The sequence below is a fragment of the Capricornis sumatraensis genome, chromosome X (assembly GCF_032405125.1).
Source record: "Capricornis sumatraensis isolate serow.1 chromosome X, serow.2, whole genome shotgun sequence".
Lineage (NCBI taxonomy): Eukaryota > Metazoa > Chordata > Mammalia > Artiodactyla > Bovidae > Capricornis > Capricornis sumatraensis.
In genome coordinates this window covers 34,555,679-34,572,590 of record NC_091092.1, presented here as the reverse complement: position 1 = coordinate 34,572,590, position 16,912 = coordinate 34,555,679, and the positions used below count along the sequence as shown (strand labels likewise).

The 16,912-nt window shown below is 33.8% G+C and overlaps 1 protein-coding gene across 2 annotated transcripts in view; it reads left to right on the top strand.

Annotated features, from left to right (window-relative positions):
- STAG2 (STAG2 cohesin complex component) overlaps positions 1-16,912 on the top strand; it is a 79,005-nt gene that overhangs the window by 16,080 nt on the left and 46,013 nt on the right. For both annotated transcript variants that reach the window (XM_068962638.1, XM_068962637.1), the window contains exons 5-12: positions 2,400-2,476; positions 4,267-4,471; positions 6,662-6,813; positions 9,550-9,623; positions 10,746-10,869; positions 11,680-11,778; positions 11,875-11,954; positions 16,213-16,320. In XM_068962638.1, coding sequence (XP_068818739.1) covers positions 2,400-2,476; positions 4,267-4,471; positions 6,662-6,813; positions 9,550-9,623; positions 10,746-10,869; positions 11,680-11,778; positions 11,875-11,954; positions 16,213-16,320 — 919 coding nt within the window. The remainder of the gene's footprint in view (positions 1-2,399; positions 2,477-4,266; positions 4,472-6,661; positions 6,814-9,549; positions 9,624-10,745; positions 10,870-11,679; positions 11,779-11,874; positions 11,955-16,212; positions 16,321-16,912) is intronic.

Below are 16,912 nucleotides of genomic sequence, written 5' to 3'. Positions count from 1 at the left end.
ATTAGACACATATTTAAGTATATACAATGTACTTTAACCTAGTCCTGTGGATCTAGGATTGTTATTATGAGTGTCAGTTATTTTATTGTAGTTAACGCTTTTTGTAGCTATTGAGGTAGGTGGAGAGATGTTTGGCCCCACACTGAGTGGCTCCAGACTGCTCTGTGGTTGGTGATTCTGCAGCCAATGTTGTTTCCTTTTTTCTTTTCTGGTCGGCTGTCACTTTTCAGTTTACCAGTTTTTAAATAACTCACTTCATGTCCCCCACACTTTTAAGGCAGTGGGATCTGGCCTGGTATCCTGATGGCTCCTTCATACCTGCCTCAGAAGAATTATATGCATGAAGTTTGTGACAGCCACTTTCTTTTCTCTTTATATTTGAGTTTATGACTGTTACCATGGTTTATTAGATGTGAGGAGGAGCTTTAGAAGTTTGTCAAGCTGTATGCAATATGTTTACTTTGACATATCTTAATGTTTATTTCATATAAATTATTTCAGGGATTGAGTTACTTGTTCTCTAGCATTGCCAAATTTACAGTATTTGGGTATAAAGTATGGAAAGTTTTTGAGATATATTCATGGCTCTAAATAAAAATTAAAAACCCTTTCAAAACGTTTTTGAGAACATGCTTCTTTAGCTGGAGAAATCATGCTTTCTTCCAAATTTGTTATTATTTGTAAACAACCATTTATTTTTTTAAGGTGGTAAGTAAGGGTTCTTTTACAGTACCAGTAGAAATTGATATCACCTGGGGCTGGGCAACATGATGTTGACTAATAATCTCATAGAAATTATTTATAACTTCTCTTTGCCTTAGCATCAGTTTTCTCATTTGTAAAGCCAGGATTATAGTACCTGCTATCCAGGCTTGTTTTCAGGGCTAAAGTGGCCGGTACATAGGAGGCTCAGTGGATGTTAGTTCATGTTCTAATTCTGCTGGCTTTGTTGGAGTACTGGAAGGTCTTAAATTGCATGCCTATAGAGAAGGAGCTCACATAGCTGTTGCTCTTTCAGATTAGAAGTTGAAAAGACAGTATGATGTTTTGTTGCTGTTTTTAGTTTTACATACACACACATGCACACATATACAAAATAGAGCTTGGTCAATTGAAATACATCTATTAATTATTTCTAATTTTTATAATAAATCTCATCTTCCTGTACCAAGACGTTCTTTTATTTTTTGGCCACACCTTGCACCATGCTGGATCTTACTTCCCTGTCCAGAGATCGAACCTGTGCCCCCTGTATTGGGAGCACATAGTCTTAATTACTGGACTGCCAGGGGAGTCCCAAGACATTCTTTTAGATATTAGTGTATTTATAGTATTCATAGTGATTAGACTGGCAAAGTATAAATAACATAGAAATGTAGTTTAAGAAATTCACTTTTTACAGTTATTCTTTTTTTTTTTTTTTGGTGACACCCTATCAGTGAAAATTCATGTATGACTTCTTGCATTGTCTCCTACTCATAATTTTTTCCTAGAAATTCCTTTCCTGATATTTGACGTATACCTGGCTAACTTTTACACTTGTCTTTTATTTTTGAAATATATTAATATTTGATTAACAGTGTTGTATTAATTTCAGGTATACAACAAAGTGATACAGTTATACTGCTTCTTGTAATGTGTATCCTTTCTCCTCTCCTCTCCCATCCTCCTTTAAAAGGAAACGTCCACTATCAGATTCCTTCTCCATGAAACACCTACTTACTCAAATCTTAATTCTTTCTTTCTTTCTTTTTTAGCCTATCTTGGTTTTTCCACTCATTAGGGCATTTATTATGTACTACCTTTAATACTTTATCCCTGCCCACCCCCCCACCCCATTATTCTTTGTTTAAACTTACAACTAGGTTACAGACTTCTGGATGAGCTGGAACTACAACTTATTACTTTTGTTTATTTGAAGTCCTTTGAGGTGGATGGTGGAATACAGTTGCCTTACTACAGTTGTGCTTAATAAAGAAACCTGGCTAAAGTGAATTCTTTCTATTACTCTCTCCCTTATTTTCTTCGGGTTCATCCTCAGGGCTTTAAATGTTGTCCTAGATGGCTGCCTCATTATCAATGACATATGCTTTATATTAAAGAATTTAGCCAGTATACATATTCTAGGAGTGAGTAAAGTGAGTTAGGTAGAAATGGCTAAGGCTGATTGTTCATGAAAAGAAAGAAGAGATACCTGTCAGAAGTGTGGGTCTGTTTTCTTGTGTATGTTGAGAGTGGTATTTAAGTGCTTTATAGAATTGAGTATCATGGTGAAGATCACGTGATATAGAAGTATACCTTATTGTGTGACTGTAGACATATTAATATTAGAGATGGACTTAGAAGTTCGCTATTTTTTTATCTACCATGTATTAACTTCTTACACTTGGAAATTTCAGGTGTTGTCACAGCAGAAATGTTTAGACATATGCAAAACTCTGAAATAATTCGAAAAATGACTGAAGAGTTTGATGAGGTAAGTTAATACCCTAAATATTGTGATAATTTTATGTACCTTGATCTTCAGAATATTAAATTTTGAATATTAGTGTTGTAGATAAGAGCTTTGGTAGTAGAAATCCAGTTAAATGATGGCCGTGTGACCTTAGGCAAATTGTTGTCTTAGCATAAGTTTCATCATCTGTAAAATGGAGCTACAAATACTTAAAGGGCTCTTAAGAAGATTGAATGCAATAATGTTTGAAAACTTCCTTAGCATTTTACAATGTCTGGCACATAGTAACTAAATGGTAGCTCTTTTGTTAAAAAATTAAAATTTCAACAGAGAATAAAATTAAGTGCCCATGAACATGTGTAAGCTCAGGCAAAGATAAATGCATGCAGGTATATTTTATTGTTTAAAGTCATCTTATGTTTCACATATGAATAACAACAATACAAATACATAATAAATAGTAGCTTAGACCTTAGTTGATTATCATAGGTGATGTCTTTGAAGTATTATTGCCAATAAAGACATATTTAGGTTTACTATAATATAAACTCCTTCAAGGCAGGGATTTTTGTTTGTTTTGTTCACAGCTGTATTCAAGCCCCAGTAGTTTTTACTCTTCAAAACTTTTCACTGTGAATTTTCAAGTAGAAAGTCTTTCTCATTTGAGTTTTATATGTTTTTTTTTTTTACCTTATTCAGACGAAGGAGCTTTCAACTATCTTTCTGAAAGATAAGAATTGTTAAAATGGTTTTGATGATCACTAAGTGCTATTAATCAGTCTCTAAGTCGTTGAGATGTAATTATGAGGATTGGTGTTATTTTAACCTTCTGTTATTAAATGTTTTAGTGAGAAATTTGTTCTCAATAGCTATTTGAAATAAGATTCCTGAAATAAGATTTGAAAATACCAGCAAACCAAGTTGCTAACAACAGTTAAGATGTTATCTTTCAATATAGTGCTAAATGAGCCAATCAGAAAATGGAAGAAAACCTTTTTGTGGAGTATTGGGATCTTATTCTCAGATGAGACATAGTTCAACTTGTGTATGGCATTACTTAAATTTTTTTTAAATATATGCTCTAATGACAAAAGTTAATTGTCAAAAAATTTACTATACCATAATGACCTTAGGACATTCTTGTTAGAAACTTCTATGTAGTATTGGTCTCTGCGTTTATTCTTAAGACTTGTTTGTTTTTAATGATTTATGGAGGACCTCAATGTATCTTTGTTGGTGAATGCCCCATCTTATATGTAGGAATACTTGAGTACCTGTCTTTACAGGTCATTCTAGCTTGTTTTCACTTAAAAAAATTATTGTTTACATCTGCTGAGTATTTGATGTCCTGAAGCTAATAAAAACATACATTGTAATCTTTCCATTGTTTATGTCATACATGAATCTATTAGACTGGCTGAGAATATGATTTTATCATGTTGAATCATTAAAACAGGAAACTTTGGTTTGATTTTTGCTCAGTTTTAAAGAAATTTAGTGACTATATCTTTGCTTATCAGAATAAAGTTTTATTTGATGGGAGAGGCTTTTTATTTTGGTGTGTAATTAGTGTATATTTTCATTGGTTAGAGTGAATTCAGACTATCCATTTTTATCTTAAATAAAAGATCAGATTTGTTCAAAGGTATCTCTACCTTTGCATGTTATTCTTCTGCCTACTTTGAGGATTTATTATAGAAGATGAGATAAAGGAGTCTTTTCAGCTTCTGCCTAGAGTATTTCAAAAACAAGTACAAGTTTATTAAATTATGGGTATTAAGTGAAATTACTGTTTAAAATTTCTATTTTAGGATAGTGGAGATTATCCACTTACCATGGCTGGTCCTCAGTGGAAGAAGTTCAAATCCAGTTTCTGTGAATTCATTGGCGTATTAGTACGGCAGTGTCAATATAGTATCATATACGATGAGTACATGATGGATACAGTCATTTCACTTCTTACAGGATTGTCTGACTCACAAGTCAGAGCATTTCGACATACAAGCACCCTGGCAGGTCAGTATTTAGAAATCTTTTTGTGCATTTTCTTAGGTTAGAGATGAAAATGGTTTTCATTAAAAGGAATGACATAATGGTGACAAATTAATTTTATTTATTAAGTAGCCCCTAAGAGGACATTTTCCCCTTTCCTCCAGCTCCCATGAATTATGGAGAATGGAATGATAGTTTGGTTCTCTGAAGACACACTATAATTTTGTCGTGTTAAACCTACTTGATTGCTATCCACCTCTTCTCCCTTTCTGTGGCATAGTAATCTGTTGGGTCTTGAAATATGTTTTATCAGGGAAGGTATTGACATCAAATTTGGGGAGCAGTGATTTTGAATATGTAGTTCTAAATGACCTGTGTGCATAGTCACTACTAGCATACTCCCTCCCAGTAAGATTGTCCCTATAGGATGATGCTTACTTAACCACATCAAAAAAGTTGGTTTTTCTGATGCTTCTGAGTAACTTGAGGCTGAGTCAATTTCTCTGATTTTTATATGAAATAAGTTACATTTTTAAGGCTCACATGATTAATTCTAGAACAGTGATTTTTGCTGTTGATGTTGATAAAATGTCCCGGTTTCTCTTTTGTGCTAAAGGTAAAATTGTTCATATACTATTATTGAAAATGTGCCTTTTGATTTGAGTATGAGTAAATTGACCAGGCACTAATTGTTAAGTATTCTATGCATTATTGATAGAATATTTTGATTTCTACAAAAATTTTTCATTCTCTAAATGTGGGGATATTTTTCCTTTAGAGTATTTCCCTAAAGAATTAAAGCTGTGATTAAAGATTTTCTTTTGCTCAGCCCTCCATTAAAAAAAATGCAGACAATCTCCCTGTAGGTTTTTAGATTTGAGGTCACAGATTATGAATGTGATTGATCTGTGTACTTAGGTAGCTTTGATGTTAAGAACTTGAATGGTTAAATTAAATAAAAAACACATATAATGGGCAAGGTGAGTAATTTTAGATCAGAATGAGAAAATGGTTTGCTGAGGGTATACAATAGCTCAGAGCAGAAGATTGGGAATTTCTTAAAGAATGCTGCTACTGCTACTGCTAAGTCACTTCCATCATGTCCGACTCTGTACAATCCCATAGACGGCAGCCCACCAGGCTCCCCCGTCCCTGAGATTCTCCAGGCAAGAACACGAGTGGGTTTCCTTCTCTAATACATGAAAGTGAAGTCACTCAGTCATGTCCAACTCTTGGTGACCCCATGGGCTGCAGCCTACCAGGCTGCTGTGTCCATGGGATTTTCCAGGCAAGAGTGCTGGAGTGGAGTGCCATTGCCTTCTCCGTTTAAAGAGAGCTAGTAGCCACAAATTAAGGTTTAGTTTTGTGGTGTTCTGTCATGCAGTGAATCAGGCTTGAGAAGTAGTCTGACCTAAGCTAAAAAAAAACATAATATGTTCAGATATTTCAATTAATAAGTTTGAAATCACAGGCAGTGAGTCTTGTCTCAGTAGCAAGAGTTCAATAACAGAAGGTGGAGCTCTGGAGAAACTCTGATACAAAGCACTTTATTGAGTGACATTTTACTCTGTACTTTTGACTTTTTATCTTGATCTGTCTTTCATAATTGCATCATTGTCTTTATGATGATATATAATAAGAGTAAAATTAAAGGAAATCAAATACTGATAAAATTGTCCAACATTTCTACACACTGTACTTTGATAAAAAGCACTTACGTTCCCTCCCCCTTTGGTTACTGGATAGCTAAATGACTGCTGTATTAGTCAAAATTTATTTAGAAGGTAAATCATGATCTCTTGAAAAGGTCATTGTAGGAGACCTATCACTGAATAGTGAGCATAGTCTAGAGTAATATTTTCTAGTTTTGAATCTTGTTTTAACTATGTATATAAACTGTGTAGTTTGAGGCAGATTTCTTAAGCTCCCTGAACTTCAGATTCTTCATGAATGAAATGAGGATAATACTTAACTTCGAGGGCTGTTGTAAGGATTAGGAGTTGATCCGAGAAATACTTAACATAGGTAACTGACTGACATATAGTAAGTATTCAGTACACATTAGCTGTTGTTGTACTATTGTTGTCATTTGTAGCAGCTGTATTTTTCTATTAGAAATGGAACAGCCCATCTTGTTTTTAATTTTTCTTAAGTAGATCATAACTTGTAAATTTTTCTGTGAGACTAATTTCAACATTTTCCATTTAAAAATAGCTATGAAGTTGATGACAGCTTTGGTGAATGTGGCACTAAATCTTAGCATTAATATGGATAATACACAAAGACAGTATGAGGCAGAACGGAATAAAATGATTGGAAAACGAGCCAATGAGAGGCTAGAACTCCTGCTACAGAAGCGGAAAGAGGTACACCCTTGTATTGAATATTTAAGCTGTTAATCTGTGACCAACTTAGTCACCATTAATTATGAGATATAACTTTGCTAGTTCATCAGATAAAATTTTTTGAAAAATTTAATATGTTTAAAGTTGTTTATACATCTAACTTATTTTTATTGACTGTCCATGACAAGAGTACCTTCTGTATATATTTCCTTTCTGTGTGGACTAGGATTAAGAGTTGAATGCTTCAAGTAAGGAGTCCTGGGCCAGTCTGACAAGTTGTCTTATGCTTTATTGTTATTCATGTCTACTGTGAAAACCTATCTCCTAACTCTACCCTTAATTTATTATCGGGATCAAATGAGGTTTCACTTATGTAAAATCCCTTTGAAAAATAGGGATAGCTATTTATGGTGTCATAATCTGTGTTTTTGGTGTGTGTGTGTGTGTTTTGTGTGTGTAGTGTAAGAGACCCTTGAATAACATTAATGACCACCAAATTCAACTTTGAATGAGGAAAATGTTTTTTCAGTTCTATGCTAATAAAATCTTTTGGTATTGGGGTTTTTTTTTTTTTTTTTTTTTGGCCATGCCATGCAGCTTGTGGGATCTTAGTTTTCTGACAAGGATTGAACCCAGGCCCCAGCAGTAAAAGTGCTGAGTACTAACCACTGTACCACTAGCGGATTCCCTCGATCTTGTGTTTTTTATTTGAATTCCTTCTTCATTGGTAATATAATATTTTGCTGTCTGATATTGGAAATGTTTATTTTTATTTTGAATAGGCAAAGTCTGATGTTTCAAAAACATTGCTAATGTAGTTGAGCTAAAATATTTACCATGGGATATTTGGCATAGTATTTCATAAATTATTTGATTCTGACATTTTGTGGGGGTGATTGTTGCTGCTAAGTCACTTCAGTTGTGTCTGACTCTGCGACCCCATAGACGGCAGCCCACCAGGCTCCCCTGTCCCTGGGATTCTCCAGGCAAGAACACTGGAGTGGGCTGCCATTTCCTTCTCCAATGCATGAAAGTGAAAAGTGAAAGTGAAGTTGCTCAGTCATGTCTGACTCCTAGCGACCCCATGGACTGCAGCCTACCAGGCTCCTCCGTCCATGGGATTTGCCAGGCAAGAATACTGGAGTGGGTGATTGCAGTAACTATAATTTAAAAGTTGTTTTTTTCTGAGATAGCCAATAACTTTTAAAAATGCCCCTTGCCCAAGAAAAGCCAGAAAAATCTTGCCCACATTTCCCCCATGCCTAAATTCCTCTACTTTTTCATAAACATTTGAACCATGAACAACATATGTTTGAACTGTGCAGATCCATTTACACATGGATTTTTTTTTCAGTAGTAAATATTACAGTTCTTATTTGATCCATGGTTGGTTGAATCTTTGGTTGTGAAACCTTGTATGTGCAGAAACCGTGGATACAGTGAAACAGAGGGCCACCTATAAGTTTTACTTAGATTTTCAACTGTGTAGAGGGTCAGCAACCCTAACCCCTGCATTGTTCAAGGATTAACTGTAGTTGAAATGAAGAATTGACCTTTATGCCCTTTAATTTAGTAATAAATTGCATTGGATGCTTTATTAGCTGAACACAATGTACAAAATTATGGCCTTATTCTGAACATAGCATGAATGGATATAAAAGGGTTTTGAGTTCAAAATTCTTCTATCATATAAGATATTAATACTTCTAGGTTAGGTTAAGTTTTTAAACATTGAAAGCCCTCCTGTGCCTTTGATTGTGCTAATGAATACAAGTGCATGCTCTGTTAGCATTATTTGGAAATGTGAGATTATACTCGTGAAAGGAAAAAAAGTGTTTTACGGATTTGGGAAAACACAGAACATAATTCTGAAAGCTAATTGATACTTAAGAGTGTGAAAGATTTTTCTTGTAATTCTGAAGCTCTGAATCAATTTTCTCTTAACTCTAAAGCTCTGAATTGAAAATATATGGAAGTAAATAAGTCATCCAAGATTTGAAATGCTTAGTTGATTATTTCAAGTGAGCCTTGTTTCCCTCAAAAAAATTTAGCAAGAAGACAAATTTTTTGCCAAGCTATATTACTCAAATTTTTGTGTTCTTTGATCAGGCAGTAGATAACATGAGTTAATTTTCAGATGCTAAAGACAAAGATAATGAAGCATTGTTCTTTTTTTGATATGAATATATATGTTATTTAATAGATAAGTAATATAATAAAATGGGTTTCCCTGGTGGCTCAGAGGATAAAGCGTCTGCCTCCAATGTGGGAGACCCGGGTTCGATCCCTGGGTCAGAAAGATCTCCTGGAGAAGGAAATGGTAACCCACTCCAGTATTCTTGCCTGGAGAATCCCATGGACGGAGAAGCCTGGTAGGCTACAGTCCATGGGGTCACAAAGAGTCAGACATGACTGAGGAACTTCACTATACTCACTAATGTAATAAACTACTTAAAAGATTGCATACATTTATACAATAGAAATATGTGACCATCTGAAAAAATTAGTCAACCAGCTAAACATTAGCAGTGACGTTAACAACAATGTACAAATATTCCAGGTGTCAAGGGAGTTTAGCTACCTTTTATGCAACAGCTTTTAGTTTTTCTATGTGGATACTTTTCATTTAGTGAAATAAAAAATTGCATGAAAATATCAAAACTCTGGAGAAGCCTACATTTGTGTTTGTACCAACTTTTACATGTTCTTTTGGTTGTTTTCTATTACAATTGCAAAGCAATGATGTGTTCTTTTCAGCTTCAAGAAAATCAAGATGAAATAGAAAATATGATGAATGCAATATTTAAGGGAGTGTTTGTACATAGATACCGGTAAGTCAGGACAGTTTTTTCTATGTAATTCTTATTCTCTTCAAGTTTGGTTATTTAGTGGTTTAAGCAATATAAATTTAGTGGTAACAGTGTTAAGAGTAAGATCAGTGTTAGAATGTAAGGTCTTCCACTGATTGGGACACTCTAGGCAAGTTACTTAACTGCTCTGAACTTTATTTTCTATCTGAAAAATGGGGGAATGTTGTGCTCAACTTGTAGATGCCCAGAAAATGGAAGCTACTACTGTTACTAGAAGTGAGGGTACAGAACACTTAATTGCTTTTGTATGTACTGTTAGCAGAGACTGTACATTTTGATTCCTGAATCTTTCCTCTTCGATTTGAATATCAGTGGGAAAATTTGAGTAGATTTAAGTGAGTTGTTGCCCTTATTTTGAATGAGCAGAGGAAAGAAATAGGTAGTCTTACCACCATTTCTGTGGTAACCTGTTCTTTAAATATTGGTGGCATTTTTCTTTAGCTTTGTCATTTCTTAATTTGGCAGTTACTAAATCAGGTTAATACTTCCTTTGTAATACCCTTTTGTCCATTCTTACCTTTTTATTTCTACTGTCACCATTACCTTAGTCTATTCCTTCATCATTCTGGAGATTATTGCAGTTGTCTTAAAATGTTCTTTTGTTGAGTCATTCCTCTACTCAAAAGCGTTGAATGACTTACCAGTACCTACATGATGAATTCAGAATAATTTAGTATGATGTTCAAATCCAAATTGAGCTTGGCCTCAATATTAGGTGTAACTAATTCTCACCTGTAAAATACGCTATAACCAGACTAAAGTTCCGACTGTCTTCTGAATACACCATGCCCAGCAGGTGTGAATAAAGGCTGGGGTATGACATGATTGAGAAGGTGGGAGTTGGATTTTGTTTGTAGGTTTATTTAACTTTAAATATTTATTTGGTGATAATTGTACTTCGACAACTAGACTGTAAGCTTTTGGCATTTAGGGGCCATGCTTCAATTCTTCTTGTAAACCCCCAGTAATACTTAAGGTAGTGGTATGTTCATAGTAGGTACCAAGTACTGGTGTTGCATAAAGAATCCACAAATCCTGTGGTATACTGACACTAATATGCATGATTTTCTTTCTTCCATGCAGTGATGCAATAGCTGAAATCCGAGCTATTTGCATTGAAGAAATTGGCATTTGGATGAAAATGTATAGTGATGCCTTTCTTAATGACAGTTATTTAAAATATGTTGGTTGGACTATGCATGATAAGGTAAGATATATATATAGTGCTTTTCTTTCTACAGATAAGCATAGCTATGTGCTACTCTCATTCATAGTGAATTATCTGCATATACGTGTAACTGGGAGCACATTCCTGTAGGCTTCTCTCCTTTATTCTTTTCTATCTGTTCATGAAAATATGGTCTCTATCACATAAAGTACCCTGGATTTTTGAATCTTGGGCACTGATTTAGCCTTTGATCACGAAACAATTTTTGTACTGAAACAACAGGATCATGTAGGTGATGGTGGTAGTGGTAAGACATTTCTTAAGAATAGTGAGAAGAATTCTTACTCTGTTAATATATATAAGTGCTACACATATATATATATATACTTAAATTTCTTTAGTTTTGATTCTCTTGATAAACATGTATCTTAGCCAGATTATAAATTACCACTTGGCCTCTGACCTTTTTAATTTTTTTTTAATTAATCTGCCTTTCCCTTAGGCTGTCTCTTCACCTAGCCTTGATCTTTGTATATATCCCTTACCAATATTATTTTCTATAAAGGAAAACTTACTGTGAAATATGCTACTGTCATCTTTCACAATAACATTGCTCTGAACAAATTTTCAAAATAATTTCATTTGACCTATAGTAATAGTAATCCAGAGGTATTTAGTCTTAAACGTATGTATTGATTCCTATTTTTGCATTGTCAAGGATGAGAGTTTCTGAAGAAATACCATAGTATAGAACATATTTAAAGTAGAAGATGTGGTAGAAGATATCTTGTGTGCTCAGGTTGAAAATATGCAAAGTTTTAATTCATTTTCTCCTCTCATTTAATTCAGCAAGGTGAGGTAAGACTCAAATGTCTCACTGCTCTACAAGGGCTTTATTATAACAAGGAACTTAATTCCAAACTGGAGCTATTTACCAGTCGGTTCAAGGTTAGTATTACTCTAAGTATTTAACATTTACCTGTTGTTTGCAAGTATTTTTCTCTTGGTTTCCCTTTAAGAATATTTTCTTTTTTTCGCCCTTAGGATAGAATTGTTTCTATGACCCTTGACAAAGAATATGATGTTGCAGTACAAGCAATAAAATTACTCACTCTTGTTTTACAGTAAGTATGTATTTACTGCATATTGCTAATGTCTACATATCTTAAAAATACAGTAGCATACTTGGTTTAAATTTATCTATGTCTAAATTTCAATAACTTGGAGTTTTACAGCAAGAAGTTTAGTTTTCTCATGTAAAATTGAGAAGATAGGAGGAGAGGACCATTGAACTAGAACATTCTAACTGAGCTGGGAATTCATGTATTTTCATTCTTGACTAGTTTTCTTTCAATTTTACTGTCTTTAGATGCTCTTGAAATTAAGTCAAACACTCAAAGTGTGTTAAATATGTGTATTGTATTTTGTCACACTTTTAGAAATTAGTATTTACTGAAACTTCTCTGTAAACAATCTGAATTTAAAACATATTATGTTAAAATGTAGGATTGATGCAATTCACTTTTCCCCTTTTTAAAAAGATTGTGGTGATATGTGTAATGTAAGATTTACCATTTAAACATATTTCAGTGTACAGATCAGTGGAATTAAGTACATTCATATCGTTGTGCAGCCATCATCACCATTATCCATCTCCAGAGTGTTTTTATCATTTCCTACTGATACTCTGTAAAGGACTGCACAGTATGATTTTGCATCATATTGTCTACTTTTCATCTCTGAATTTGACTGTTTTGGGTACCTCATATATGTGAAAGTATGTAATATTTGGCCTTTCATATCAGGCGTGTTTTACTTAGCATGATGTCTTCAGGGTTCATCCATGTTGTTATGTATCAGAATTTCATTCCTTTTGACACTCAGTGTACCACATTTTATATATTCATCCATTGGTGGACATTTAGGTTGTTAACATGATCCAGATAGTTGTTAAGGGCTTTTTATTTATTTTTTTATTTTATATTGGGGTATAGCTGTTTAACGAATGATACTGTAATAGTTTCAGGTGAACAGGGAAGGGATTCAGCCATACATATACATGTATCCTTTCTCCGTCCTTCCCATCCAGGCTGCCACATAACACTGAGCAGAGTTCCCTCTGCTATATAGTAGGTCTTTGTTGGTTATCGATTTTAAATACAGAAGTGTGTACATGTTTATCCTGAATTGCCTGTCACAAAGGGCCTTTTAACAACATTCTAATTCTGATATTCATATGAGAAAGTCATCGTGTAAGAGTAGCCAGCAAAATTCTGATAGAAACTAATGAGAGATGACTGCCCGCTATGATTTTAAGTCAAAATTATAAAACAACATTGACTTTATTATTATTACTAATTTTTAAAAATTGAAGTATAATTGATTTATTGTGTTAGTTTTAGGTGTACAGCAAAGTGATTCAGTTATACATTTATGTAGTAGGTCCTTGCTGGTTATCTGCTTTATACATATCAGTGTGTATGTGTTAATCCCAAAAATCCTATTTTATGTCTCCCTCTCCTCACCCTAGTAACTTTTAAGTTTTGGTACTGGTGTGTAAACTGACAGAAATGAGTGACACAGAATAAAGAACAGAGACAAACTTAAATGTATCTAGGAACCTAGTGTAGGGTAAGGGTGGTTTTATATCAAAATAAATGATGTTATGACACTTAGGTTCTATTTGGGGGAAAATTAAATTGGATTCATATTTCATTCCTTATACAGAAATAATTTCAGGATGGATGAAATGTCTAAATGTAAATAAATGAAATCATTAAAGTGTTAGATGAAAACTGAGAAGATTAAATATTTTAATTTTATATGTAAACTGGCAGTGTCTTTCTGAGAATGGCATAAAACCTAGACATTAAAAAAAATTACTGAATTTTAACTACATAAAAAACTACAAATATGTATATGCCATAATGTAAACTCAGAAAACAAATGACAGACTGGGCAGAAAATTTGCACTGTAGGAGTCACTTTCAATAAATCAGTAAAAAGAACAGCAGCCCAGTAGTAAAAGAGTCAAAAGTTAGGAACCATGTCACTGACAGAAATAAAAAATTAAACATGCAAAAAGATGTTTGGTCATACTCAGAGACATGTATATTAAAATGAGACTTTTTTTAACCTACTTTTTTACAAAGATTAATGTGTTTGGTAATACATTCATTCCATAAGGCTGTGCAGAAACAAACCCATAAACTATTGATGGGACTATAAACTAGGATAGCCTCTTTGGAGAAAAGTGTGAAAGTGAAGTCGCTCAATTGTTCGGACTCCTTGTGACCCCATGGACTGTAGCCTACCAGGCTCCTCCGTCCATGGAATTTTCCAGGCAAGAGTACTGGAGTCGGTTGTCATTTCCTTCTCCAGGGGATTTTCCTGACACAGGGATTGAACCCGGGTCTTCCACATTGCAGGCAGACGCTTTACCATCTGAGCCACCTGGGAAGCCCTGGTGAAAAAAGCTTGGTGGTATCCAAAATTTAAAATGTTCTCATTGTCTAACATAGTACTGTTTGTAATAGAATATTGGAAATATTCTAGATGATTATCAATAGAGGAAGAATTAAGTTAATATATGACAGCTAATACAAGCTCCTCTTAGGGGTTATCTCATTTAATGCAGCAGTCCTGTGTGAGGAGTGTGGTTGTCAACCCCATTTATATGAAATGGACTTCATTACAGTTATTTAAAAGAAGGTAGCTCTACCTCCTAATTTAAATTTGTAGGTTGAGATTAACCCTGTTATATATAAAATAGATAATCCAAAAGGACCTACTGTATAGTACAGGGAACTTTGCTCAGTACTTGGTAATAACCTTTATGGGAAAAAGAATCTGAAAAAGAATAAATATGTGTGTATGTATAACTAAATCATGTTGCTGCACACTTGAAACTAATGTAACATACATAGTAAGTCAATTATATTCCAATATGAAATAAAAATTAGAAGTCAGAAAAAAAAAGAAGGTAGCTATATGCACTGACGTTTTCTGAGAATTCACTTAACGGGGGGGATTTTGAGCAGTCTTAACCATTGCATTTTTCTTTGGGTTTAAAAATTATGAATTATTATATATGTATATGTTATAAAACTGTCCTGAATTAAATAAGAAAATAGTAGTACTCTACTTAATTTCTATAGCTTCTCCCCTCTTCCTCTGTAATACCATGTGGACACTTTTTTTTGTTGATTCAGCCATGTATATACCTAATAACTGAAACTTTCAGGAACATTCCTTATGGCTTAAAATTAGTGAACTACCTCAAATTTGCTGTAGTTTGATTTGATTCAGTATGTGTGTGTATTTATTTATATGTAGTTATAAAAGTGGCAAAAAGCATATTAGGGGGAAAGAGATGCCAGAGGCCACAACTTCAAACACAGGGTCTTGGTTTGGAAAACCCAGCAAGGTTTACCCTGGTTCTGTGGTTGATGGGCCTAATAATGACTTTGATTTACCAAGATTTGTTATGTTTACTTTCTTCTCTTAAAGTAAGATCAATAAAACAAGCACTATATTTTAGTGAGTTTTTTTTAATGATAAATTGTAATTAAACATCTTTGGCACTTAAATTTTATTATTTGGAAAACTTCTTTTGCATTGTTTTATATGATGTTTAGTGCATGGTGAATGAAATATTATTCTTCATCATTGTGAGGTAACTGGAGTGTTAGTATATTTTAACGTTGCAAAATTGTATCCTTAATATTACCATGAAATACATGCGAAGTGTTTTCTTTGATTATTAACTAAGCTCCAAGTGGTTCAAATGGTAAAGAATCTGCCTGCCAATGTAGGAGACAGAGGCAAAACACTCCAGTTCGATCCCTGGGTGGGGAAGATCCCCTGGAGAAGGGCTTGGCAACCCACTCTAGTATTCTTGCCTGGAGAATCCCATGGACAGAGGAGCCTGGCAGGCTACAGTCCATGAGATTTCAGAGTGGAACACAACTGAGGACACACGCACACACTGAGTGTGCCACTACTTTATTTTCTGTGTTAGTTTATATTATTTTGTCTTCATTTCCCTTTAGCACACTTGTCACGTGGTTATTTCTCTTACTATGTATTTCTTTATGCCCGATATTCACTCTAATTTTAGGTCTGATCTTGGGTGTTCACAAAATACTCAGCTATTTTGTCAGAGGATGCTTTTACTAATAGATGATAATCAAGTGCTTTTACTAATAGATGATAATCAAGTAAGATTGATTTCTTCTTGAAACAACTTCTTAATGACCTTTTTTTTTAAAACAAGTTTAAAAGTGAAAATACTATTTTTTAATGTATGAGTATGAATTTTTGTACCAGTAAACTTAAATTACAGCATTGTTTTGAAAACTGCTAATGCTTATTTGTTTTCAGGAGTAGTGAAGAAGTTCTTACTGCAGAAGATTGTGAAAATGTCTATCATCTGGTTTATTCAGCTCATCGGCCAGTAGCAGTAGCAGCTGGAGAATTTCTGTACAAAAAGTAAATCTGCATTTCTATTGTTCATTTTCTAAAGTCACTTTAATGGCAGTAATTTATTGTGTTATAAAGTATATATAAATATGACTTATTAATAATTTATTCAGTATAGGTCTTAAGCCTATTTTTATGTATTTTAAAGTATTTTTGAATATAATAAAAGTACTTTGATAACAGTTTGATATAAGAACCACAAGAATCCTTTTCTCTCTTCACATTTATATTGCTGTTTAACACTTCAGATTAGGTAGTAGCAGTGTGAATATCTGATCACCGAAAATATTCAGCAGATATCATGTAGTGGTTTTAAAGAAAACGGAAACATGTAGACTAAACTATATTTTTGTAAGATTTTATTAAAATGCTCATTTGAGGTGACATGTTTATTAAGAGTACATGATACAAAGTATTTATGCTACAATTTTTTATTCATTGTTATCCAGTGATAACTTTTTTGTTGTTTATAAGAATGACCATGATATCCATAGAAAAAGGCCACTAAGTTCAGACTTGGGATAATTGTACAGGAGGGATAGGAGGAAAAGATGTCATTTTTAAGGAGAAAAATATTTATAATATATTTATGTGCATAAAT